The sequence below is a fragment of the Pinus tabuliformis genome, chromosome 4_2 (genome assembly GCF_031772625.1).
Source record: "Pinus tabuliformis cultivar Carrire ecotype Pingquan chromosome 4_2, CPIR1, whole genome shotgun sequence".
In the NCBI taxonomy this organism is placed as follows: domain Eukaryota; kingdom Viridiplantae; phylum Streptophyta; class Pinopsida; order Pinales; family Pinaceae; genus Pinus; species Pinus tabuliformis.
This window is the reverse complement of record NC_142304.1, coordinates 176233073-176247036: the sequence shown is the minus strand read 5'-3', so window position 1 is coordinate 176247036 and position 13964 is coordinate 176233073. Positions and strand designations below refer to the sequence as shown.

At 37.5% G+C, this 13964-nt stretch overlaps 1 protein-coding gene across 4 annotated transcripts in view; it reads right to left on the bottom strand.

Annotated features, from left to right (window-relative positions):
* Positions 1-13964, bottom strand: part of LOC149168737 (E3 SUMO-protein ligase SIZ1-like) — a 415166-nt gene that overhangs the window by 343854 nt on the left and 57348 nt on the right. For all 4 annotated transcript variants that reach the window (XM_089428401.1, XM_089428402.1, XM_089428403.1 and 1 more), the window contains exons 4-5: positions 9802-9880; positions 9271-9433 (exon numbers count right to left, since the gene is read on the bottom strand). In XM_089428401.1, the coding sequence (XP_089284527.1) occupies positions 9271-9433; positions 9802-9880 (242 nt within the window). The remainder of the gene's footprint in view (positions 1-9270; positions 9434-9801; positions 9881-13964) is intronic.

Genomic DNA, 13964 nt, shown 5'->3' with positions numbered 1-13964 from the left:
TAAAAAAAATCTATTTAAAATCTATAAAACTAAATATTAAAATCTAAATAAACATAACCAAAAAAAATCTACGTAACTATACAAAACCTTAACTAAACTAGAAATAAAATAAATTAAAATCTACGTTAATCTAACTAAACCCTAGATCTAAAATGCGAATGAATACTCAGATCTCATTTACGCTGAAAAATTACACGTACTTACGCAGAAATTACCTGGTCCGTAAATGAAAATGGTGGACAGCCATATGATTGCAGTTGTTACCTGGTTTTCACGTAAACCTGAAGCTTCCACGCAAGATACAATCCGCTATTTCACCTGATGCCTTTCACGCTGGACACAGTGACAGTCACGAGCAATTTCACAGTCGATTTTGATGAGGAATAACGGCCTCAGTGATTTTATGCATTCATACGGCAAGGATTTGCGGAATGGGAGGCCCAAATTTGCTAAATCACCACACGCATGGAAAATGTATGCGTTCCTTTGATTAAAGCTATGCCAAAAACGCTTGCATCCGATTACAAATCTCTCTCTGTGTGATCCGCGTGGGAAGCCGGCAGCAAAATACGCAGAAGGAAAGGAATCGAAATCTATTATGGCTACAGTGAGGACCCGTCAGTGAAGAGATGCATGAACGCTGGCTAGAGACGTATGTGTGGTAAAAGCAGAGAATGGTTGAAATTTGAGGCAGGACTTTTTCTATGCATACACAGCCTCGTCTTTGGAACAATTTTTTGCTTGAACAGGTGCGGAGACACAAAAAATTTTGATGCAGATGATGCGCTGAACTGAGCCTGACCCGTGGTATGACGGTTGGCTGTCCTTTGCACTGTGCTGCAGGCTTTCACAGGTTCATGTCATTATCTTTTGGCAACCTGAAAAGAACAAGCTCACTGAAAACCTTAATCAAAAATTTAGAAAAAACCCTAATGAAAACTGCAAAAAATAAATTTGAAACCCTAGAACAGAAAAATTTGAAACCCTAAGACAGCTAATAAATTTACAGATATGGCCCCTTAACAGCCAGATTTCAGCAATAGGCACAGAAACATTTTCGAAATATCAGAAAACTCGAATTCTACTGTGAACAGAAAGAAAATCTCTCATGCAAAACAGGAAATAAACTTTGAATGATTAACCCAGGGCCCAAAATCAGCTGGGCTCTGCAAAGAAAAGCCTGTGGGAGTCGGCTGGTTCAGCCTAGAACTTCCCCAAACGCCCACCAATATTCTCTACTAAAAGGTTTTCCTGCACATCTCAAGCAACCATCAGCAAAGAGAGAGAGAATGTTGCTAGATATCAAGAAATAATGGAGATACCTGCCATTATTTCAGAAACCCTAGCAACACTCAAACCCTAGCAAGTGAACAAGATACCTGTGCTCACAATACTCTAAAAACAAGCTATGACTAATGGCTGAAAACTGAAATATGTAGAAAATTAAAGATCTCACAGCAATCTCAGAGAGTAACACCAGCACGATTTAGACCCCAAAATCTTCTTTTATTAACCAGAAAATCAGATTACAAGAGAGCTTTTCAGTACAGACTCACAGATCAGATGATCTGAAATGACCCCTAGCACCCTACTTAAAGGAAATGCCTCCAACGGCTAGTTCGAGTGATCCATGTAGAAATGATCTCGACCGTTGATGAGGATCAAGACATCTCTTGATCTCATCCGTCGATTTATTCACTTAAAATATTATTATTTTATTAGTTAGGGTTTTTGCTTTATTTTTATTTCATTTTTTAATTTTTACTTATTTTATTATTTTATTATTTTTATTCATTTTTTAATTTTTTAATTCATTTTAAAATGGATCATCGAACTAAGCCTTCGGAAACATCACCTAGGACCTAGGACTCATGAGGGGATTTAAAACATTTTTCGACCCTCAGGACACATTACATCATGACTTTTACAATTTACATCTTAAGGGAGAAAACCCCTTTAACATAGACCCTCACAAATCACCCAGTTCTGCGACACAACTATAATCTAGCAGATCAACACACTAGGATTCTCCTAAAATTCTAATGACAAAATCAATCCCGGCTTTGGGGTCAGGTTTGAAGGAAAACTCTGCCGATCCGTGGATCGATGAGACGAAAAACCTTCCGGGACGTAGATTATCATCAGAAAGTTAGGTCCACCTAGGCAAATTACATACATGACTCATGTCTGCTAAGATTATTTACAATCAATACATGCAGACTGGGTTTACAATCAAAAAGATCAAGTTGCTGATGATGGCAGGATAGCACGGACATGCTGATCAGGTGCTGCCCCTTTTTGCCAAAAAAAGGGGGATGTACTGCATGGGTAGTTGACCAGTAGAGGTCAACATCTGGCTCTACTTGGGGACACGTTGCTGCTTGCAGGAATGTGAGAATCCAGAATCTGCATCCATACAACACAAAAATAAGTAGCGTCCATCCAAAAAATCAGCATATACATTAAGCACATAAAAGCTCTTCATTTATTAACTATCTAATAACATGAAAAGTAAATCTAATCCTAAAACAGAAATGAAACGCTGAAAAGACGAGGAGTAGAGTTAGAAATACAATACAAAAAATGCCCCACGGCATCAGATGTGTTCAATATAGTGCATACTGAGCATTTGCCTGCTTTCAGGCAAATCTGTCGGCTGCTTGTCGGATGTGCCATGTCCAATTTTGCATATGGTGGGACTTTTTCCTATCCGAAAATCAAGCAGCTCGCGGTCGTCTGATGCGTCAAATCTTCTTCTCATTTTCTTCCTCTTGCGCTTTTTCTTTCTGGCAGGATGAATTACTGATGAGCTGGAACTCTCTGTCTCAAAACTATCAGATGAAGTATGCGTGATATGTCTCTCTTTAGCCCGCATCTGATCTTTATCATTCTCAAGTCCATCTTCAATCAACCATCTTTCAACTGAACTAATAACCTCCTCATAATAAGATGGATCTTGTTGCAACAAATGAGAAGGCTCCTGATCTATTGATGTTATCTGGTTTCTTTCATTTTCCAATTGCTGAAACTTTTGAACCTGTATTCTAATGGCATCCATCTGTCTAGAGTGTTCAACCTTTATAGCACTAATTTGTCTGGCATGATGTTCTTCCATGTCTTTTATTACTTTAACATTTTCTTCCTTGTTCATCAAGCAATGCTGCATGGAATTTATTTCTTCTTCATGATTCGCTTCCATGTTTCCAATTTCTGTTTCATGTTTAGTTTTCATGGCCTCAATTTCCTTAGCATGCTGATTTTGCGTGTCCTCAATCTCCTTATTACGTTTTTCCATATGGGTGCGTAAAGTTTTAACATCATTGATAAGATTAGTTTGGTTGCTTTCCATATTTTTCACCAGCATCATTAAATCTTGTATTATTTGCTTTTGCTCTTCTTTTTCATTGTCATTTATCCCTGATTTTTCACTATCATGAACTTGATCTGCAATAGTTCCGGTTGATGACACATTTTGATCTTGAACTCTTTCTTTCTGTTGCACAATTTTAGGGGCAGAAGGCAAACTGTTTGGACTATCATATCTATCTTTAAAAGCATTGAGAATGTCTTGTAAAGAAATGAAAAAATCATTAGGAAAATTATTAAACCAATTCAAGGCATCACCCTCTAAAGAATGGACAAATAGACGCATCTTGAAATCTTCATGATTATATTGAGGAAGTCTACAATATATGGTCATTACACAAGTAAACATGTTTAAATGATGTCTAACAGCGACCGGATCATCACCCGAGAACTTAAATAATTTAGAAATGGCCTCTTTCGGAAGATCATGGAGATTATTAGTAAAATGACATGGTTTACATGAATAATCCATGATGAACAACAAGGGATCAAATGGATGATAGAAAGAGATTTCTGCTCAAGAGAATTAAGAGATGAGAGAAGTGGAGTCGCCACTTGAACAATGAATCTGATTCTAGGATCCAAAAGGTAACCACAAGCAGATATGAGGAAACCTTCTTGTCTGGGAAAAATGAGAAAGTGGAGTCGCCACCCAAACAGGAAACAAACCCAAGAGGCGCTGCTGATATGTGATGAAAAGATGCCAAAATATTGATTCTGCCAGCTCAACTGAGAGATGAGAAAGATGAGAAGATGAATGATTGTCGTTTGAAACACCGAGAACAAAGTGTCCCCGGCAACGGCGCCAAAAAATGTTGTCGCGCGGATTGACACGACAACCCTCAGACCAAGGGCTGTCACTCTGATCCTCGATCCCTCCGTTTAAGCCAGTCTCCCGCGGCTAAGGGGGGTAGACCCTGTGAGATGATGAGACCAACTGTCGACCAGTTGGTTGGGAGATACGATAAACGATATGATAAGCACTAGATGGATTTAGATATATAAAGGACCAGTGCCTTGTGGAGTTAATGTTTAAATGATTAAGTACCAAATGCTGGCAGGAATATGATCTCATTAGGAGCAATCGTTTATCATTTAACTTTTATCAAGTGAAAAAAATTCTTAACGACTTAGTGATACTCCAGCAAATTTAGATTTTCGAAATATAAAGTGTTTTGCATGACCATGTAAAATAACAACAGGAGGCCACATTCATGCAATTAATCATCAGCTGAAGATTGAATCAAATTAAACACTAATCCCCACGTTAAAAAATTTCAATCTCAACATAAAAGATGAAACACAGGTAATTTCCGAGTCAAGACTGAAAATGGCAAAAATATCCCACAATATATTTTTTATGATTTTCAGGCAAAATTTTAAACAAAAATTCCTAAATTAATCTGCATAAAAACTAAACTAAGCCTAAGAAAAAATTTAAGAAATCCTTTTTTTTTTTTTTATCTATACAAAAGAAACTAAACGATTTATTTAAAAAAGTTTAAAATCTAAAGAAACTTAACCAAAATCTAACTAAAAGAAAACCTAAAACCCTAACATTTTCATTTTTTGATTTTTTATAACAAAACTTTAAAGCTATTTTAAAATCTAAAACCAAACTTAAATTCAAAACCTAAAAAAAAACTATTTAAAATCTATAAAACTAAATATTAAAATCTAAATAAACATAACCAAAAAAAATCTATGTAACTATACAAAACCTTAACTAAACTAGAAATAAAATAAATTAAAATCTACGTTAATCTAACTAAACCCTAGATCTAAAATGCGAATGAATACTCAGATCTCATTTACGCTGAAAAATTACATGTACTTACGCAGAAATTACCTGGTCCGTAAATGAAAATGGTGGACAGCCATATGATTGCAGTTGTTACCTGGTTTTCACGTAAACCTGAAGCTTCCACGCAAGATACAATCCGCTATTTCACCTGATGCCTTTCACGCTGGACGCAGTGACAGTCACGAGCAATTTCACAGTCGATCTTGATGAGGAATAACGGCCTCAGTGATTTTATGCATTCATACGGCAAGGATTTGCGGAATGGGAGGCCCAAATTTGCTAAATCACCACACGCATGGAAAATGTATGCGTTCCTTTGATTAAAGCTATGCCAAAAACGCTTGCATCCGATTACAAATCTCTCTCTGTGTGATCCGCGTGGGAAGCCGGCAGCAAAATACGCAGAAGGAAAGGACTCGAAATCTATTATGGCTACAGTGAGGACCCGTCAGTGAAGAGATGCATGAACGCTGGCTAGAGACGTATGTGTGGTAAAAGCAGAGAATGGTTGAAATTTGAGGCGGGACTTTTTCTATACAGCCTCGTCTTTGGAACGATTTTTTGCTTGAACAGGTGCGGAGCCACAAAAAATTTTGATGCAGATGATGCGCTGAACTGAGCCTGACCCGTGGTATGACGGTTGGCTGGCCTTTGCACTGTGCTGCAGGCTTTCACAGGTTCATGTCATTATCTTTTGGCAACCTGAAAAGAACAAGCTCACTGAAAACCTTAATCAAAAATTCAGAAAAAACCCTAATGAAAACTGCAAAAAATAAATTTGAAACCCTAGAACAGAAAAATTTGAAACCCTAAGACAGCTAATAAATTTACAGATATGGCCCCTTAACAGCCAGATTTCAGCGATAGGCACAGAAACATTTTCGAAATATCAGAAAACTCGAATTCTGCTGTGAACAGAAAGAAAATCTCTCATGCAAAACAGGAAATAAACTTTGAATGATTAACCCAGGGCCCAAAATCAGTTGGGCTCTGCAAAGAAAAGCCTGTGGGAGTCGGCTAGTTCAGCCTAGAACTTCCCCAAACGCCCACCAATATTCTCTACTAAAAGGTTTTCCTACACATCTCAAGCAACCATCAGCAAAGAGAGAGAGAATGCTGCTAGATCTCAAGAAATAATGGAGATACCTGCCATTATTTCAGAAACCCTAGCAAGTGAACAAGATACCTGTGCTCACAATACTCTAAAAACAAGCTATGACTAATGGCTGAAAACTGAAATATGTAGAAAATTAAAGATCTCACAGCAATCCCAGAGAGTAACACCAGCACGATTTAGACCCCAAAGTCTTCTTTTATTAACCAGAAAATCAGATTACAAGAGAGCTTTTCAGTACAGACTCACAGATCAGATGATCTGAAATGACCCCTAGCACCCTACTTAAAGGAAATGCCTCCAACGGCTAGTTCGAGTGATCCATGTAGAAATGATCTCGACCGTTGATGAGGATCAAGACATCTCTTGATCTCATCCGTCGATTTATTCACTTAAAATATTATTATTTTATTAGTTAGGGTTTTTGCTTTATTTTTATTTCATTTTTTAATTTTTACTTATTTTATTATTTTATTATTTTTATTCATTTTTTAATTCATTTTAAAATGGATCATCGAACTAAGCCTTCGGAAACATCACCTAGGACCTAGGACTCATGAGGGGATTTAAAACATTTTTCGACCCTCAGGACACATTACATCATGACTTTTACAATTTACATCTTAAGGGAGAAAACCCCTTTAACATAGACCCTCACAAATCACCCAGTTCTGCGACACAACTATAATCTAGCAGATCAACACACTAGGATTCTCCTAAAATTCTAATGGCAAAATCAATCCCGGCTTTGGGGTCAGGTTTGAAGGAAAACTCTGCCGATCCGTGGATCGGTGAGACGAAAAACCTTCCGGGACGTAGATTATCATCAGAAAGTTAGGTCCACCTAGGCAAATTACATACATGACTCATGTCTGCTAAGATTATTTACAATCAATACATGCAGACTGGGTTTACAATCAAAAAGATCAAGTTGCTGATGATGGCAGGATGGCACGGACATGCTGATCAGGTGCTGCCCCTTTTTGCCAAAAAAAGGGGGATGTACTGCATGGGTAGTTGACCAGTAGAGGTCAACACGTCCCTGTGGAGAAAGGAGGTGTTTGCCATTGCGCAAGAGGAGGAGATTTACTAGTTTTGTGGAGTGGATTTGGACATTCATCCACTACTCAATGTGAGAGGCTTAGGGTGTCAATTTGTTGTTGCGAGGTATGTATTTTAATTTCTCTCTCAGGAGGACGAGGACGAGGAGGTGACACCATCTAGGATGGGCAGCAGCAGAGGACAGAGGCCACCTCCTTTTTTGCTTCTAGAGGAAGACAGAGTCCATTTGTAGCCCTAGGGGCAAGGCCTTCTTCCTCTAAAGGAAAAGGTAAAGCCATTCCCTATTCCGATAAAAGGGGCAGAGGACCTCAGTGACTGATTAATTTATGACATGTAGATGACTCATGATATACATTTATTATATTTTTTGTTGATATTTTGACTATTGAGAGTTGACACTGAGTAAGGACTCTGGATTCAAGACTGGATCACTATTTTGATATGTGATATAGCACTAAACTCCTTATACATATTATATATTAGTTTTCTTTTCATATTTATGTGGAAATGCATTTATTAGATGTTGTGGATACTTTAGATTTTTAAAAAAATAACAAATAAATGAAATTTTTCATATTTTTTTTAATTTTGCCAAGTTTTTGCCTTTTTTCCAAAAACCTCCCAACTTTAACGACTTTTTCAATTTTTGGACCCTTGCCAATTTATTCCCGAGTTCGACTTTTTCCACACTACTATTGACTTCTTGACACTATGGCAAACCCTAGAAACACTCAATGGGTGCTTGACCTCTAAATAAAATGACCTTGAGCAAGAAACCCATGCTACAAAAAATAATAATAATTAATTTTCTTTCTTTTTACAATATACAAGAAGCGGGAGTACATTTCATATTTATGAAGACTGAACCTAGTTACATATTTCAACACCACATTGTACTCTTATTGGATGTATCCTCTAGTCCTATTGACCTACGTTTGTGGTCATTCGTTGGACATTAATAAAATTATTTTATCTTTATCTTATCTCCACTATAGCATCTCTTGTTCTCTTTTCTGAATGCCCGATGGACCTCCATTGATCCTGAGGATATGTGGATTCATACACCGCACAATGTTTGGTCTCTTCAACTCAGCTACAAATTATGAGTGTTTGCATCGCCCGTTATCGACCAGGAGATGCCATCTAAAGCTCATTTGGCCAAAAGGGTGCTCACCAATGATTTTTCTTTCGTATTAAGTCGTCCAAAGATGGTGAAGCACATTCTTTGAGACTGCAAGTTTGCCAAGAAACATTGGAAATATGTCCAGGATCAGCACTCACTCTTGCTTCAGGGACAATTTTACTGGCAAGCAACACTGTTGGGAGACACACTACACAGTGCTTTACACTTTCTTGAGAAATTAGCATTGCCTTAGACTCACTGCTCTGTTCACCATTTGGAGTTTAAGACGCAAGTTTTGCCCTTCTGAAGAGGTCAGTTAATTTCATTCCTTTTGTCATCCATAGCATGAGAGAGTATGTGTGCACTTGTCCACTAAAGGTTTTCTTTTGATCAAAGATGCCAACAAATTAGAAGCCTCAGCATATTCTGATTTTATTTCTGCCCTACTAGTTCTGAGGAAGAGGATATCAGTCATCTTCGAAGTTTGTATATGTCCTTCGACATCTATCTTCAGTTTTGTGAATATATTTCTGTTAATTTAAGATGTAGTTTTCAAAACAAAACAAAAACAGCATAAAGCTAAGCAGCTGAAAAGGTCTCTTTTAAATCTAGGTAACAATGTATATAATATCCTGCTCCAGAATCTAATACTTAAAAATTTAAATATCCTGCTCCAGATCCAATCATGAGAAAATACTTAAATGTAGATATAACATACGTCACACATGTGATTAGGAAATGCTACATGACCATAGATAGCCCACTGCAAAAATTACAAGTATAAAGTAAAAAGTGCTATACTTGAATCATTATATCATGGTCCACTGAGCTTCCACAAGGGCAGCGGGTCCTGGCTTCTGGTACAGCAGGCTCCTGAAATTCATCTGCTTGGAAATGAAAATTTGAAATTTGGCCATTTTGGTTTCTTGAACTGAGCTCAGGAGTCACAGATCCATGTATTTTACTGCCAATAACATTCAAGAGGTGGATTATTTAATGGTATATGATAATTTTCCTGACATACAATTTAATTAATAAACTAAAAACTGCATGCAGCAACAGTAGCCTAGCACAGCTATAAATTCTTTCAAACAATATAATCAACAAATCATCTCCAACAATGTACACTTGAATTCCAACTTCGCACCAATGGATATACTAATTTTTGTGATCTATCTCCAATAAAAGTAAATACATTATACTAGAGAAAGATTGTACAAACATACCTCCAATGACCATGGATCCAGTAAAATATGTACAAGTTCCTAATCTTTCAAGTTCCATTATGCTTCAACATAATTTATTTTTATTAAATAAAAAACAAACACTAACCTGAAAACGTTATCAATCACTTTTGCAACCTCCTCCCTGCCTATAGCATGCTTCTTTCCGCACCCGTTAGATTTATACCCTGCCAAGTACATGAGAAGATTCACTCCTTCAAGTATAAATATGTTACAAATTTAAAATCCTACACTTTATATTTATTTTGCAGTTTAGTGATGTACATCACTTATGCCAGAAAATTGCCACATACTTACAGTAATGATGATGCATGAAGCAGAAAACTGAAATTAGTTTTCTTATGTTGTCCAATAAATTAATCAAACCAGTGGTCCAAAACACTGTTCATTTGCAAACTCTAGACCTAAATTACCTGACACGAGGACACAGGGCATGTAGGACATGAAAATACAAGTATCTGACACGTGACATGACAACCCCCGGGAACAGGACACAGAGGACATGTTATATATTATATATTAAAAAATGTAATATATTTTAAAAAATATAAAAAATAGTGAATTACACATAAAATATGAAATATATAAATCAGTTAGATGATGATACGAATTCAATACACAACTAATGCATATAACCAAAATAGCACTGAATGCAAATGCAATCCATCTCTAAACCAAAATTACTTCAACCAAGAGGCCCTAAATGGCTTGTATACTCCAAAAAAAATCATGCTACAACAAACAACTAGTACTATATATCATCAAAATCATCGCCTATATTGGGATCCTTTGTTGAAATATGTAACTAGGTTCGGTCTTCATAATGACATATGTAATCATGATTTTATGTATTCTATGTAAAGAGAAAAAGAAATGTATTATTGTCATTCTTGATGCATGGGTTTCATGCTCAAGGTTATTTTTATTTATAGGCCAAGCACCCATTGAGTGCTTCTCAAGTTTGTCATCGAGTCAACAAGTCAATTGAGTCATTGTCACGTATAGAAGACCCTTTTGGGCTTTATTGTATAACGTCAAAGAAAATTTATGTAAAGTCAAAATTGTCATATAGACCCTCCAAGACCTTGTCAACAAGCAAAGATCAAGTCGGCCTTCATGAGAAGAAAAGTCAGCCTCCAAGCAGTTATTCGACCTAGAAGAGAAGCCTATATATAAGAGACTTCGACCTCACCTGAAGAGCACACACTCAACACACAAGAAGTTCAATCAAGGAAGAGAAAAAGGTGCGAAGAAGAGGACTAGATGAGAAAAAGAAAGCAAAATTTTTGGACTGTCTTTGGGCCAATATCCTTCACATGTGCGAGAAAACTAGGGCACCTATTGCAGCAGCTAAGACCGAATTGCAGAAGTCGAGTTAGGGCATCAATTGGCACACTTTGCAAGCCGAGTTTCTTAGAAGAAAGGATCAATTCAAGCGAAGAAGAAAAGAGGAAGAGATCACTATCTTTTTCACACTTGCAAGAGCTAGGGTTTCTGCAGAAGAAGTTGTTGGGATTGAAGTTGCAGAAGAAGTTGTTGGGGTCAAAGTTGCAAAGAAGTTGTTGGGGTTGAAGTTGCAGAAGAAGTTGTTGGGGTCAAAGTTGCTAGAGAAGTTGTCAAGGTCGAAATTGCTGGAAAGAAAGCTCATCAAGGAGAAAGTTTGACTTGGTCTTGGAGAGGTCTTTCTCAATGGTCATAGGTCTTGGAATTTGTCATTTAAAGTTCTATAATAAAAGAAGAGTTCTGGTGAGTTTTCCTCTCAAGAGGAGAGGTTTTGGCTCTGGCTAACAGCCTACATTTTGTGTCTCTTTGTCACTTAGATATTCATTGTTTGGTAGTTGTTTGATGATAGAGAACACTAATAATAATCAAGTAAGAAGCCTATTAGACAACAAAGAAGAAGAACCGAAAAGTTTGGAAAATGGTTTTGGGCCTCCACCTACTCTTCACACCTAAGAGGAATTTCAGAGCTACAAACTGTTGTAAGGAATTTGAGTTACAGTGCTATCAAAGAATCAAGTGTTAATGCTAATAAGAATTGTTTTCAAGGACAGAGTTCACTAGAAAGGAGAAGGTGGTCAAGCGAAGGCGGATCTCACCATTTTTGTCATACTCATATGGTCTAGGGTTTATGGGACAAGGGTCGAAAATTGCAGAAGTTTTAGATAGGCCGAATTTGTAGTAAGAAGAAGTCTAAGTTTTCAGTCAAGGTGTCGCAGTGTCAAATTTGAAGGCAAGAAGAAGTTGTTCAATTAACTTTACAAAAGAAGGCAAGGTTTGACTTGGTCTTGGATGAATCTTGGTCAAGGGTCTAGGTCTTGGAATTCATCAGCTGGAGATTCTATAAGAAGAAGAATTTGTGTGGGTTTTCCTCCCAGTTGGGAGAGGTTTTGGCCCTAATAATCGACTATATCTTGTGTCCTTTGCCTTATTGTTCTTTATGGTTTGGTAGTTGTTTGATGAAGAAAAACACTAATAAGAATCAAATAAACGAAGAAGCTAAGTAAGAAAAGTAAAAATACATCACAAGCATCTAGCATTATAAGAGAAATCACCTAAACTTGTTGCCCCCTGTTTTCTCAACATGGTATCAGAGCTAAGGTGAAAAGTAAAGGAAGAGCATATCAATAAAGGGCAATCAAGAACCAAAGCACGAATAGATCATCAAGGCACAACAATCAAGCATTGCAAAAGTTCGATCAAGGGACAAGAAAGAGCCTCTTACCCTAGCAAAGTAAGGAGAAGCATAAAAGAAGGAAAAACAGAATTGTTTGGGTTTGTTTTGGATCTTCTCTCTCACAAGTGCGGACTGCTACTAGGGCACACTTTCAGCTAAAAAATAACAAAATCACAATCAGATCTAGATGGTGTATTGAAGGTCAAAAAGCTTGAAATTGCAAGCCGGGTTGCTGTAAAAGGAGCATGTATTTAAGCGAAGGAAAGAAGAGAAAAATTTGTCGATCCTCTAGTAACCTAGGGTTTTTGTGGTAGCATTATATCAAAGCTTGAAGAAAGCCGAGATAAGGGTAAAGAAGGAAGCATCAATCCAAAATCCATTAAGGATCCCAAAACCCGATTTGGGCATACTTAGATCAGATACTCATCTCTATAAAATTTGAATTCATAAATGTTAATTTATGGTATGTTCTATGCTTAGAGCAATTTACTTATTTTCTTTTTATTAGCCACAGATTAGCAATCACGTATACATTAAGTAAAGTGCAGATAGAACATTAAACGATCAACACAAGCCAAGACGATACACAAAATGTGGCGGCTAGCCAGGGACAAACCAAAATGCGAGGAAACCCTTTGATCAAATCTTCTTTTATCTTCAATAGTTCAGCAGAGAGAAATAGTAAAAAATCAGAATTTTGTAATTTTATATTAGCAGCAGCAAACCCTAGATCAGCAAAGTCAAACTTGGTCAAACGAATTGAAAATGACCTCCAATATGCTTGGTCAATTTCCGGTCAACTAGCCCTTGAACAGCCTGGAGAAACAGCCCTTGAACAGCGCCAAAAACACACTCAAATTGTTGTTGACTAAAGTCAACCTGCTGACCAAAACTAGGGCAGTCAACGCTGGTCAAACCTATGGACGGATTGCCTCGATTTTTGTGCCAAAATCTGCGGCCTGTCTAAGAGAGGCAGCCACACCAAAACCGCACCCTTGATGAGTCAAAGCTTGTTAAACACAAGTCAAAGAGACCTTCAACAGCTTCAGCGTCCTCCTTGCCCTAATGCGTCCTCCTTCCCACGTGTGAGTAGCTCCTTGTATAACCCAAAGCTAAGGAGAGAGAGAGAAGAATGAGTGAGATGAGATGATGAGAAAATGAATCAACCTCTCTTGTATTTATATGATTCACTGGGCATGTGTGCCACACATTTAACTGTTGGTCGACCTTGATGATTTGTTAAGTAAATACAAATAGATTCATATCTCCATAAATACTTGTCGGAATCGGATGATCTTTAGATCAATCCTACAACTCTCGACTAGAGGAATCTAGGAAAAATATCAGTTGCAATAAATGAGGTGAACCACATGGAGTTTGGCCCTAGTTTCCAATTTTAACACTCCCTCTCAACTAGGGAGAACTCCATCTGCAATCCATCTGACCGTCGCTACTAATCCCAGCCATCAAATGCACTGCCCTGCACTGCTTGGCCCTGCTCTGCTTTGCTCGAATTATGAAAAAGAAGAAATGATCGAGGATGCATCATACCATCCTCCACTGACCCGAAGTCA